The sequence below is a fragment of the Cavia porcellus genome, unplaced genomic scaffold (assembly GCF_034190915.1).
Source record: "Cavia porcellus strain 051 isolate PalLab524CR breed Dunkin Hartley unplaced genomic scaffold, mCavPor4.1 scaffold_24, whole genome shotgun sequence".
NCBI classification, from domain to species: Eukaryota; Metazoa; Chordata; class Mammalia; order Rodentia; family Caviidae; genus Cavia; species Cavia porcellus.
Window position 1 is genome coordinate 12,974,047 of NW_026947507.1, and position 13,431 is coordinate 12,987,477.

At 35.6% G+C, this 13,431-nt stretch overlaps 1 protein-coding gene across 1 annotated transcript; it reads left to right on the plus strand.

Annotated features, from left to right (window-relative positions):
• The first annotated feature begins 12,622 nt into the window (after positions 1–12,622).
• On the plus strand, positions 12,623–13,431 carry LOC100718856 (LYR motif-containing protein 2-like). Its single transcript, XM_063234539.1, has one exon. It carries the CDS (start codon positions 13,105–13,107, stop codon positions 13,429–13,431), a length of 327 nt encoding a protein of 108 aa, XP_063090609.1. The 5' UTR covers positions 12,623–13,104.

Below are 13,431 nucleotides of genomic sequence, written 5' to 3' on the forward strand. Positions count from 1 at the left end.
ATGTCAGCATGGTGCTGAGTGTAGATGTTCCACCTGAGGAAAGTTGCCAGCATAAATAGAGATGTAGAGGAGAAGGGAGGCATATTGCTGTGCATTGAGGCATTGAGGTGTTAGGCATTGTGGGTTCTCTTATGAGTTGCTGGTTGAGCGGTTAGGTTCTCCTGGAGAAGCTCTGGTCCTCACATCGAACATTGCTTCCTGGCTCCGGAGGGGAAAGCATATGCCACTTGTTCTCCAAGATGAACTTGTCATGCTGGCTTCCTGCATGTACTCGACTGTGCTTATCGTCGGAGGAGCTTGGGCCCCCGTGTCTCTGAGGATGGCTGTGGTACTTTCAGGACAGCCCTGGTCTTTGTTGTGAGTGTGACTCCTTGGCTGCAGCGTAGAACCCTCAACCTACCAGCACAGCTCCTTCACCCCACTGGCATAGACTCCCTAGTTTCCACCACTGACCTTTGGGCCTTCCCAGCACAGATCCATAATAGAGATTGGTGTGAGTTCTTCTTGTGGGCTCTATACTTCCAGTTGGACTCGTGAAAGGCATTTTCATGGGCTCTAGATTTTCATCTGGACTCATGCAGGGCATTACTGTGGGATTCAGGCCCTTGGCTAAATATTTTATGTCTTTAGGGTTGTGGATAGATTTCCTGCATTTTCTTGTGTTAATTCTGGGTGATCATCATAAATAATACTATAAACTCCATGTCCTGATTCTAATTGTTCTCTTCACAATCCCTGACTACAACAATAGGGATACGAAAAAATAGGGGTATAAACATATCTAACACCCTTCATGGTAAAATTATTAATGTTTGACATGCAATAAAAAATTACTAGTTAATTCAGGCATGGTAGTACATGCCAGCTACTCAGGAGGCTGAGGCTAAGGTTCACAAGGCTGAGGCCATCCTGAGCAATTTAGTAAGTGTTTGTCACAATATTATTATTATTATTAAAGTCTTAAAAAATTAAAAGACTGGATATAGCCCAGTGGTAGGCTGGTTGCCTGACATGTGAGAGGACCTGAGTTCAAGTTCCAGTGCCACAAAATAAACAAGAACTAAAAATTTTAAATGTTATCAGTAAAGAAAAGAAACAAGAAACTACCAACCATAATTAAGAGATGGATAAGCCAATCAAATCTAGACCCAGAATTGAGACAGCCATTGTAATTATTAAAGATGGGATAATAATTATTATGAGTTTACTCCATATGTTCAGATATTTAAATGGACATATGGCAGATACAAAAATATCCAAATCATACTATAAAGATGAAAAATATAGTATTGAGAGATGAACATATACAAGATAAGATTAATAGCAGATCAGATATCATAAAAGACTATTAAACTTAAAGATACAACAATAGAAACTCCCTAAAATGAGGCACACAAGGAAAAGAGAATAAAAATTGAAAAATAAACAGGGGATTGGTGAACTACAGAACTAAATTCAAGTGACCTAATATATATGTGATAAAGGGCTAGACAAAAATAAAATTGAAGATATAGTAATAAATTTCCAAGCATACTGAAAAGTACAAACTAACAGATTCAAAGAGCTCAGCAAGCCATAAGCACAAGAAATGCAAGACCCACATCAAAGAACAGCACAATCGAACAGCTCAAACCCAGTGATAAAGAGAAAATCTTAAAATCATGTAAGTAAAACATAAAAGAACAAAGGTAAGTATGACAGTAGATTTCTCACCAGAAACAATGCTAGTGATAAAACAGTGGACTAACATCTTTAAACTGCTGAGAGAAAGCAAAGCCGACAGCCTAGGATCCTTCGCCTAGTTTTTACATTTCTGTTCACTAAGGAAATTAGTCTGTGGTTTTCTTTCCCTTTCAATTTCATGGAAGAGTTTGTGGAGTATTATTAATATTTTCTTGAAGTTCTTGTCACATTCAGTGGTGAATCCATTGTTACTGGGCTTTTCTTAATTAGTATGGGTTTTGTTACTGGCTCAATTTCATTACCTGTTATTGGACTACTCAGATTTTTACCTCTTTTTTCAGTTTTGGTAGTTCATGTGTGTCTTGGAGTCTATCCATTTGTTTTACAGTCTTCAATGTATTGTTACACAGGTTTTCAAAGCAGTTACTTACAATTTTTTGCACTTTTGTCAGTGACCATTGTGGTTTCACCTTTTTTATTTCTGGTTGCAGTGACGTGGGTCTTTTCTTTCTTCTTTTGGCAAGTTTGGCTAAGGATGTGTCTGTTTTGCTTATCTTTTCAAAGAAGCAACTCTTTGATTCATTGATTGTTAAAACTTTCTTAGTCTTAATTTCATTAATTTTGGCTTTGATCTTTATGTTTTCCTTTCTCGTATCAGTTTTGAATTTGTATTGCTCTCATTTTTCTAGGACTTTGAAATGCATCATTGGGTTATTTATTGGGGATTGCACTATTTTTCTGATGTGGGAATTCACAATGATAGCAAAAATAGTATTCTAGGCAAGAAGTGTTATCTTGCATAAATAAGAACATTTTGTAGTGATAAATCTACAATTTATCAAGAAGATATTCATCAAGACACAAAATCAGTAACATTATATAAGTGATTTTGACACTGTTGCCAATCTAATTGAACTAGTTGACACCCGTAGAATATTTAATTGAAAATGTTAGAATATAAATTCTTCTCAAGAGTATGGAATATACCAATATCCTGACCCATAAAATGAGTTGAAGATAACTTTTAAGAGATTCAATTCGTATGTCTCTCTGCTACAATGAAATTAAATGAAAAATCAATGACAGAAAAATCACTGGAAAATCTTCAAATATTTTTAAACTAATAGGTAATCAAATAAAAATTCAAATGGGAAATAAGCAAGTATTTTGAAGCAAAGGAAGAGAGGACCTCGTACAATTTATATGATACCACAAAAATAGTACATAGGAAGAAATTTATAGAACCAAATACCTGTATTAGAGAAAAGAAAAATCTTACAGTTAACAGCCTCAATTTCTGCCTGAAGAAAAACCAGAAAAAGAAAAAAATTAAACCCAAGTTGATTTAAATAGAGAAAAAAGCAGAAATCAATAAAACAGAAGACAAAACTGTAGAGAAGATCAAATGCAAAGATAATAAAATGGATATATTTTTGGCTAGATTAAAAAAAGAGATAAGACACAAATTGCTAGTATCAGGAATAAAATTGATAGTATACAATATATTTTCTACAAATATTACAAGACTAATAAGGGAATATTAAGGATAATTTTGCAACAATTAGCCAAGTTCAATGAAATGGACAATTCCTTGACACAAAATATGAAAGCTTGCTCAGGAAGCACTAGATACTCTAATGCTTGTATGTACAAGAGAACTGAACTTATATTTAAAGGACACAAACACACACACACACACACACACACACACACACACACACACATACACACACACACACACACACAAAACCCTCCAGACCCAGATATGTTCACTGATTGATTTAAGAAAGAAATAATGTAAGTCCCAAAACATTGGAAAGTAGGAATTGCTTTCTAATTCACATGAGGTCAATATTCTCCAGATACCAAAATCAAAGACATAATAAGAAAACTACAGACCAGTATTCCTCATGCACATGAATGGAGAAATTCTAAATCAACTTTCATATATATATATATATCAACTGGGGTTTATCAGGAATGCCAGTTTGGTTTAGCATTTGAATTACAACCAATAAAATAATGACAACCTCAATAGAAATAATACATTTCTAGTTCAAATTGTTTTAAAAAACTGTCAATAACCTAATAATAAAGGGACATTTAGAAAAAAATTCTACGCTAACATAATAAATGGTAAAAAACTGAGTACTTTTCCCTCAAGATCAGGAACAAGACATGATGTTTGATTTCGTCCCTTGTATTTAGCCTCATACTGAAGGTTCTAGAAACAAAACTATCTTTATTTTTAGATGACATATTATCTATCGGGAATCTGTTGGAGCTACTCAACTTTGCCATTGTAGTATAAGAGCATCCAGAGATGGTGTGTAACTCTTACGGATTGTATTTAGATGTGGCCCCAAACCTCAAAACCTGTATGAACTGTGAGCTAATAAATCTTTGCTCTCTTGACTTTGATTTCCAGCACAGCAAAGTAAACCAATCCGTAAATATTCCAGTCACAGTGGTGCTTCTCTAGTTCTGGGTACTCAGAAAGCCTATGTGGGAGGACACTTGAGTCCAGGAGTTTGGGATAACCGAGGTAAAGCATCAAGACCCCATTCTAAAAATAAATAATGAAACAAATTTAAAAGACGATTTTAAATTAATATGGAAATTAAAGAACCTAGAACAACCAAAACAATTTTTAAAACAAAGAACCAAATTGTAGGGCTAACATTGCCTGACTTCAAGTTTTCCCATAAAGCTACAATAATCAGGGCAGTGCAATTTTGGCACAGAGACAAACAAGTAGGTCAGTGGAATGAAATAGCAAAATTAGAAGTATTTCCACCTGGATATGAGCAGTTGATTTTTGAGAAAGGGACAGAGAAAACTTTGTGGAAAAAGAATAATCTTTTCAGCCATGCTGAAATAAAACTATGCTGAGAAGACTTCAATCTGTACTTTATAAAATATATAAAACTGCACATGATTAAAGACTTAAATATAAAACCTAAAACTATAAAACTTCTAGAAGAAAACACACTAGAAAACATCTATGACACTGGGCCTGGCAAAGATTTCTTAGATACAGCACCAAAAGCAGGAGTCGATGAACTGAGTTTACCAAAATTAAAACTTCTGCTTTCTAAAAGGCACCATTAGAATAAAAACATGGGGGTAAAATATTTGAAATCATTTATCTGATACAGGATTTGCATCCAGTATACTTTTTTAAAAACTCAACAATAACAAAATAACAATAATAATAACAAAACAATTCGGTGGAAAAAAAAAGAATAAAAGACTTGAACGAATATTTCATCAAAGAAGGTCAGTGAGCCCTCTTTGCCTGGCAAGCACAAGGTCGTGAGTTTGACTCCCAGTACCAAAAAAAGAAAAAAACTATTCGTTGAAGAGTTTGTGAATGGCAAGTAAGCACATGAAAAGATTCCAAACCTCATTAGTAAAGACATGCTGAGACACAATGAGAAAGAATACCTCTCAGAATGGCAAAAATAAAATATCTGACTGTGTGCCAAGCATTTATTAAGATGAGGAAGATCTGTAACTCATACTGCTGTTGGAAATGTAAAAAAGAAACAAATACCTTGGAAGACAGTTTTCAATTTCTTAAAAATTTAACTGTACACCTATCATGTGATCCAGGCTTTGCACTCTAGGTGTTTGCCCAGGATACTTGAAAGCATATGTCTATAGGAAGACCTGAGAATGAATGTTCATAGCAGCTTTATTTATAATAGCCCCAAACTGGAAATAACTGAAGTACCCATTGTTAGGTACAAGGACAAACTGTAGTATAAGTAACATTCAGCACTAAAGAATAATGAACTGTTTAGACATGCTGCAACACAGATGTGTCTCAGAGCTATTACAGTATGTGAAAGAAGCCAGAGAAAAGAAAGAGTACACATTATGTAATTTTGTTTATAAAAATTTTGGAATATGAGCCAGGTGCAGTAATCTGTGCTTATAGTCCTAGCTACTTGGGAGACTGAGACAGGAGGATTGCTTGAGGCCAGGAGTTTGAAACAGTACAGGAAATACACAAAGATACAATGTCAAACAAACAAATATAGTACTAATAAGTGTGAATGCACATAATGTGACAGAAAGCAAGTCTGTGGTGCCAGGAAAGATAGGACAAGAGTGAAGGATTTCAAAGGGTACTAGGCAAGTTTGAGGGTAACGCATACGTTCATTATTTTAATGTTGTGATATTGTCACAAGTGTTTTAATGTGTTAATACTCATCAAATTGCATGTATGAAACATGTAGTTTATTATATTCAATCATATCTCAGCAGTATTTTTAATTAAAAATGTCACAAGAATAATATAACATGATAGTCCTGTCATGCAGCTTCAATGATTTCCATCATTCCACTATTGTCTTTCAAGAAATTTTGCTGTACATGGGAGGAGGGAAATGGGATGTATGTAGAAAAACATGCGACCAAACAAGAAGTTCTGATTTTTACTAAGGTGGTCTGTCAGTGTGCTTATATGCTGATAAGAGGAGAGTAGAAGACAAAGCAAGGTAACAGAACTCAGAATTGTCGAGTGAGCAGGAGGCCAGGGCTGCTGTCCTCTGTGCAGGGTGGGATGGGCGGGGGGAAGGCTGGCTCACCCAGGACTGCAGGAAGACGCAGGCATCAATAGGCTCACTTACCCTGCCACACTGACTCTTTGTTACTGATGATGATAATATCAACAAAGACAGTAATGAGGATAGTTCATAGACCTTTGCATTCACTAATAAAATGAGTCACACAAATTCAGCAAGGCTTGAGTTTCTGGGATTAAATTTTCAACAAGGCCACCAATTAGCAAGGTATAGCTACAGGTTTTTCTGCATTTTCAGCTGAGTAAAGATAATGTTCCCAACTCCAACTCTTTTGAAGCAATGCTCCTTTGGCCTGAGATGGAATAGTCAGTTGCTAAAGATGATGCAAGTCCTCTGTCTGGGTACCTAGTGCAAAATGATATCACCCTTCACTTTTTCAGTGTTAGTAGCCTCAAAACTTATTTCTTTCGCCTGTTCCACTTGTTAGCACCACTGTCATCTTTCTCACCCATTACCCACTCAACAGAAGTAGTAGAATTACTATTTAATAAGCATTGCTAGGTACCCCTATCTCCATCTTTACAGCCTGGCAGTGAGATAGATGGCGTGATTAGCCCTGTTAATAGCTGTGGAGCCTTAGGCTTACAGAGTTAAGCTATTTCCCAAGGTTATGCCTCAAAGGAACAGAACCACAAGGAAAATCTGAAAAGTCTTAAGCCCTTGCTTTTAACAATAATTATATATTCTATCATTGCTGCTTATACATGACAAGTTTTACTAGCAAGAAAAGATATATGCATATTTCCCTCCAATTTTAGTTTATTGTAAAGATCACATTTTGACAATCATGAAAAACTCAAAAGAATGAAAATAATTCACAGTTCCAACATCCTGTTGCAACAACTGTTTTCATTTTTCTTCATTTCCTTTCAATGCTTATCCATATGTACATATTTTACATAGTTGCAGATGCAATTTTATATTCTGCTTTTATGCTTAATGTTACACCAGACACTTTCCTAGTTGCTGCTTTGTCTTTAATGGGTGCGTACTATTATATTCTGTAAATGTGCCACTCACCCACAATGGACAAAATTTGTTTCTAGGTTTTAATTTTATAAACTATATTACAGCAAAAAGATTTTCCTCCATTTTTTTTCATTGTTTTCGTAGACTAAATTTTCAGGAGTGAGATTGCCAATCAAGAACCTGAAATTATTTATGGGCTTGATATGTTTTTCTTTCATACTTTATAAGTATCTTTCATGGGATCCCACGGTGCAGGGTGGATTTAATACTTTACAAGATGATAACATTAGGAGAGTTTGTATCTTTTATCATTGTAGATAAATTTCATAACTGGCAAGAACAGATTAACACCATGAATTATTCCGGAAGATAAAAACTGAAGACAACCAGGGAGTAAATGCTAATGGGTACAGGCTGCATTTTTGAAGCATTCAAATATTCTGGAATCACATAACAGTGATAGTTACACAACTTGTGAATGTTCTAGAAATACTGAAATATATGTATACATTAAAAGGGGAGATTTTAGAGTATATGGATTATAATTCAATAAAACTATTATAATAAATTAAAGACGAAATTGTAGATATCCCTAGTAATGGTTTTAACCCTTTCTATAAGAGAGATCTAAGTTTGTTTTTGTACTTGGAGACAGTGCATCATAATGCTTAAGAATGTCAGACTGCTAGGGTATCATTTAACTGCTGTGACCCTTGGCAATTGCTGTAAGCGAGGTCCTCTAAAAGCTAATGATGAGACAGCTTGTTGTGCAGGATGATTAGTAAAGATCAAAACATCTGAAGGCAGGAGGAGGAAGCTGGACAAGGCAGAGAAAATACTAGAAGTGAGATGAAGGTCTAACAAGGCCTCTGTCAACCCTGAGCTCCGGACTGTCAAAGTTCTTGCCTGGAGAGATGACTATGCCTTTCTAAACTGGGTTTTGACTCCATCAGAAACCTGCTGTGTGTTGGGCTTGGGAGGAGAATGGCCCTAAGTGAAGGGCCTCTGTAGCTGAGGCTGACTGCACTGTCCATATGCTGCAGGTGATCAGTAGGGCCTGTCTCCATCAGGGCCTCGGGCAGCACATCTGTGTCGTTTGCAGCAAGTTTCTTTGACCTCTTTTGCCTCAATCTCTCACCTATGAATTGAGATAATATAATATTTATCTCTTAGCTTTGTTAGAGAATTAAATGCAATAATACATATAAAATACAACAGTGATTATCGTAGGATAAATATTCAAAGCATACAATTGTTATTTTATTATCACTCTGCCAAGTAATACAGTCAACTTTGCCCAGACTACACTAAAGAATTATGATGTAACATGTGTATAGAAAGGCTCTGAGAATTTTTTTAAGAGTTTAATTTTTATAGCAGTTTTAAAATTCGCAAGAAAACTGAGCCTAAAGTATAGCGTGCCCCTGTTCCCTTTGCCCCCAGCCCCTGCACATGCACAGTCTCCCACTCTATTCTGAAGACATTTAGAAAAGGAATGACATCTAGCAGAGGTGGCTTAATATAAGTCTGCCAAAAAATGTGTATACACACTTTAGGAAAAGAAAAACTTGCATAAATATTTTAATATTAAATTTATTGGGACATCATGAGATTAATACAAGTTATCTTTGGCTTCCACAATCACAAGAGGTACTCAAAGTGGTGGCCATTAGCTGTCAGACATTTATTAGTACGGTGAACGGTTGCTTGGGTAATGTTGGTTGTTGAGATTGTCACACATGCATTTTCAATTTCTCTTCTAAGGCCGGCAGTGTCGTGGATTTTCTGTGATGTATATATATATATATATCCTCTAGGGTCCCTTACATGAGGGTAACACCATCTGTTGAAGACATATCATACTAGTTTTCTTTTCCTGGTGTGTATACATTTTTTGGCAGACTGTATATTTTGAAGGCAGAATGCACAGAACACACAAGACATGAGTTGAGTGACAGCAAAATTCCCTTCCTCCGTTTCTTCACTCTTTCTTTCACTTAGAACTCATATTTCTATTGCATTCAATTTTTCTTGATTACTAACACCTCAAGTGGGGAATATGGGTTTATTGGATCTTTCCTACTACGACAGTTAACAGTAGAATCTCATGTACAGAAACATACTTTGATAAATAGAGTTACAGTTTTTAAACAGGGGTTCCAGGGTGTTCCACAATGCCGAGATTCAGAGCCAGCAGTTCTGGACGAGGATAATCGATGGTCTGAAAGGGAAGTAGAAGGTAACCACAAGCCTTTGTTTAGTCACAGATTTGGCAAGAGACAAATCTAACTGCAGTTCTGGAGAAGAAAGCCTAGTAGAGTTTTAAAAAACATTTTTGCATGACTGTTTCAGCAACCTAGTGCTTCACCACCAAATAACCCGACTTAATAGTAGTTTACCATAGTGTCTGTCTTTTTCCTTGAAATATTTGTCTTTTTCATTTTTTATCGGTACCGGGGATCGAACTCACAACCGCCTGCTAGCAAGGCAGGTGCTTATGCCGCTGAGCTAAATCCGCAGCCCCTCCCTTGAAATATTTGAATAAAACTTCATATACTATAGCTTCAAATATTTCCATATCAAGAAGCCCTTATGTCCTGTTTTGTCTCAATCTCTCCCTTATTCATTAAAAAATTATTTAGTTATTTCTTATGTTTGTTTTAATTAAGGGGAAAAATTTTAAAAATTAGCAGAGTATATAATAGTAACTTTTTTGATTTCCTATTAACTTGTTTTGAAGTCCTGTAATACTCCCACTATCTTGTTTTGACTGATTAGACTCTGTTCCATTCTGTATGATAGTATCAATTTGAGGGTATAGGCAACTACTTTGAAGGCAGTAAGATTCACTAAGATGCCCATTCTGGTTTGACTATTGTCTCCTTTGGAAGTCCTGTAATGTTTACAATGCTTAAGTTTTATTGGTCTTGTTCTCTACTGTTTTGTTCAACTTTATAATATCTAATGAGATAGACAATTCTTTTTAAGTAAACAAGAGACATTGTTGATAACCATTGTTGATAACCTTGTACTCTGTTTTACATCATGTGCTATGTCTATCCTTGGTTTGACTGACAGCTTTGTTTTGCTATATTTGACTTTATTCTCTCCCCCCCCCCAAAAAAGTAATAAGAACTAAGGAGTAATAAAACCCAAAATGTGTAAATTTTGTTGTAAAAAAGAGAGGGAAAAAAAAGAGTTCTAAATGATACAACAGCAAGTGTGTTTAGGGGTGTTAAATAGCTGACCATATTAATGTTTTTGGTTGGATCATTAAACAAAACTGTTTGCAGTCTCACTGTTTGAGTGTCCACTTTGTATGCTTTGATACTATTTGATCAACTATCTCTAAGATGATAATATGTAATCTATTAACCGGTGATTTCTTACTGTTTTTTTTTTTTTTTGTAGTTCTGTATTACTTGTACCCTTACACCGCTTTGTTTTGTTTTGTGTTTTTCTCTTTTTCCTTTTAAATAAAATTTAAAAAAAACATTTTTGGGCCAATTTGAATTTTTTTCCACATTTTATAAGTGAAAATTTCTAAGAGCTGAAAGATTTCTGCTTTTTAAAAATATATTATTCAATTAAATACACTTTTTCTGAGCACTATCCACTCAATTAATTTTAACGTGTATGAGTAGCCACGACCACAGCCAGGATACAGAGCAATTCTACAACTGCATGAAGTCCCTGTGTAAACACACTGAATGCTCACAACCACTGATACCACTCAGTCCCCGCAGCTTGACAGAGCTCCACTTTGAATAATCCTGGGTTTTATCTTTGTTGGACTTTGTAAAGATTATAGTTTTGAGTTGGAAAAGGATACGTATTCCTCTATATATTATGTATGTAATTTGGAGAAATCAACCTAATACAATATGGAAAGAATAGGTAACACTCTCAGAGTCTCCTCTCCTGCCCAGTGAGGTGAGTCTGTGTCTTTCATCTTGGAAGATCACAGCATAGTTAAGTACAGGTCTAGATTAGTGTCACTTACAGTGGAAAGGACAGAAAATTACTTGAAAAGATGGGTTTGGCAGGTGACATGAGAGAGATAAAAGGGAAACAGCTATCACAGGTGGAGTAACTTGACTAAAGTCATACAAATATTAGGTGGCAGAGCCAGGATTATAACCCAGATAGTCTTGCTCCTGACATTATGCTTTTAACTGCTTGATTTTTCAATAAAATAGTAACATAGAAGCACTGAATTTTTTGTCTTTTAGATTTTACATTGCATCTAATCATCTGTCATTTTACTTTCTTCATGAAGAATAAAAGTTTAAAAATGTTACTTAAAGTTTTAAATACATAGCTAGTCCCTTTTCATTATAACCTGTCCTCCTGAATATTTGGCGTTATTCCCTACTCTATTTTCTGCTTCGCAACACAAACTATAACTTGCCAGGTTAACCCACAATACTTTTGAGGGTCTCCAAATAAAGCATTTGCTTACTTCTATAAGAAAATACAAAGCATTATGGAAAAGCCATTTGCTGGTCTGTATGATTTGGTGATCCCGTAATCATGTTGTTTTTATTTTCTGGAGCTTGCTCTTTACCTTATTTTTATGCCAATTTATTTTTATAATCATGATTCCAAAATAAAATCTAGGAAACAAGGTATATTCAGAGAAGTCTAGTTTCTACCACTTAGCTCTACCTGCCTCTTCAGTCCTTGCTGTAGATAGTGTGGCGCTTAAGCTTAGTTGTGTCAACTTGATTGGCTTGGAAGCCACCTCGGGGATTAGGAAAGCTCATTTCTGGCTATATCTGGATGAGTCATGAAGGGCTGACCTTGGGTATTACATAAGGTCCCCGGCCCTTTGTTCTCTGGTGTTCCTTCACTCTGCTGCCTGGATGCCATGAAGTAATTTGCTCTGCCATTCATTTTACCATGATGTTTCTTCCTTGGAATCAACTGACTATGGACTAAATTTTCAGAAACCATGAGGAGAATAAATAATTTCCTCTTTGAACTTATGGATGTCAGATACACAGTCCCAACAATAGAAAAGCTGACTAGCACAGGTAGTCATTTTTTAAGCTTATTTTGTAGGTTCTCTTTTCATTTAGGAACTTAGGAGCTTAGAGTTTACCTAACTTAATGCATAGTATTTTCGAAAAATTACTCCATAGCAAAAGAAAAGAGTAGAATGTAGAAATTCACATAAAGTGGGTTTTCTGATTGTATGGAACTAAACTAGAAATTAATAACAGAATATCTGGAAAAAGCAACAAACTTTTTAATATCAATCAACAGATAATCTGTGGGTAAAGAACACAAATTTTGAAAACACTATGATTTGAATGAAATTGACCATCCAACATATCAAACGGGTGGTGCACAAAACATGGTTTTCAAGGACATTTATAGCATTAAACACATTAGTTTTCACATCTTCACATTGGGGCTGGGGATTTAGCTCAGCAGCATAAGCGCCTGCCTTGCAAGCCAGGCAGTCATGAGTTCGATCCCCGGTACCGATAAAAAGGAAAAAGACAAAAAAAAAAAAAAAAGAGAGAGAGAGATAAGTTTTCACATTATCTACTTAAATTCCACTCTAAGAAAACAGAAAAATAAGAAAAAAAAAACTAATTCAAATAGAAAGGACATGAAAAAAAGAGCAGAAGTCAATATATTAGAAAACAAACAAAAAAAATAGAGAAAAATAAAACAAAAAGACTGACCTTAAGAAGGTCAATAAGGGGCTGGAGGTTTAGCTCAGCGGCATAAGTACCTGTCTTGCAAGCAGGCAGTCGTGAGTTCGATCCCCGGTACCAATAAAAAAGAAAAAGATGAAAAAAAAAAAAAAAGAAGGTTAATAAAATTGATAAACTTTTATCCACACTGATGAAGAGTGGCATACAAAAACACACCAATATTAAGAATAAGAGAAAGACCTGTTTGGCACACATGATCGCCACCTGCTTACCTCTAGGCACGCTGACACTAAAGCGGTTCCTGAGAAGGCAACAAGTTCTCCTCTGCAGAAGGATTTTGCAAGCAATCTGGCAAGTTCCAAATGCATCTGATTGCAAATACCTGAAGAACGGGGCAAAGGAACAATTCAAACGAAATAAAAGTGCCACAGAAGAGGGTACTATCCGGATAATGATTACTCAAGGCAACATCCAGCTAAAGGAGATAGAAAAAACACTTGCATTAGCAATATCTTAA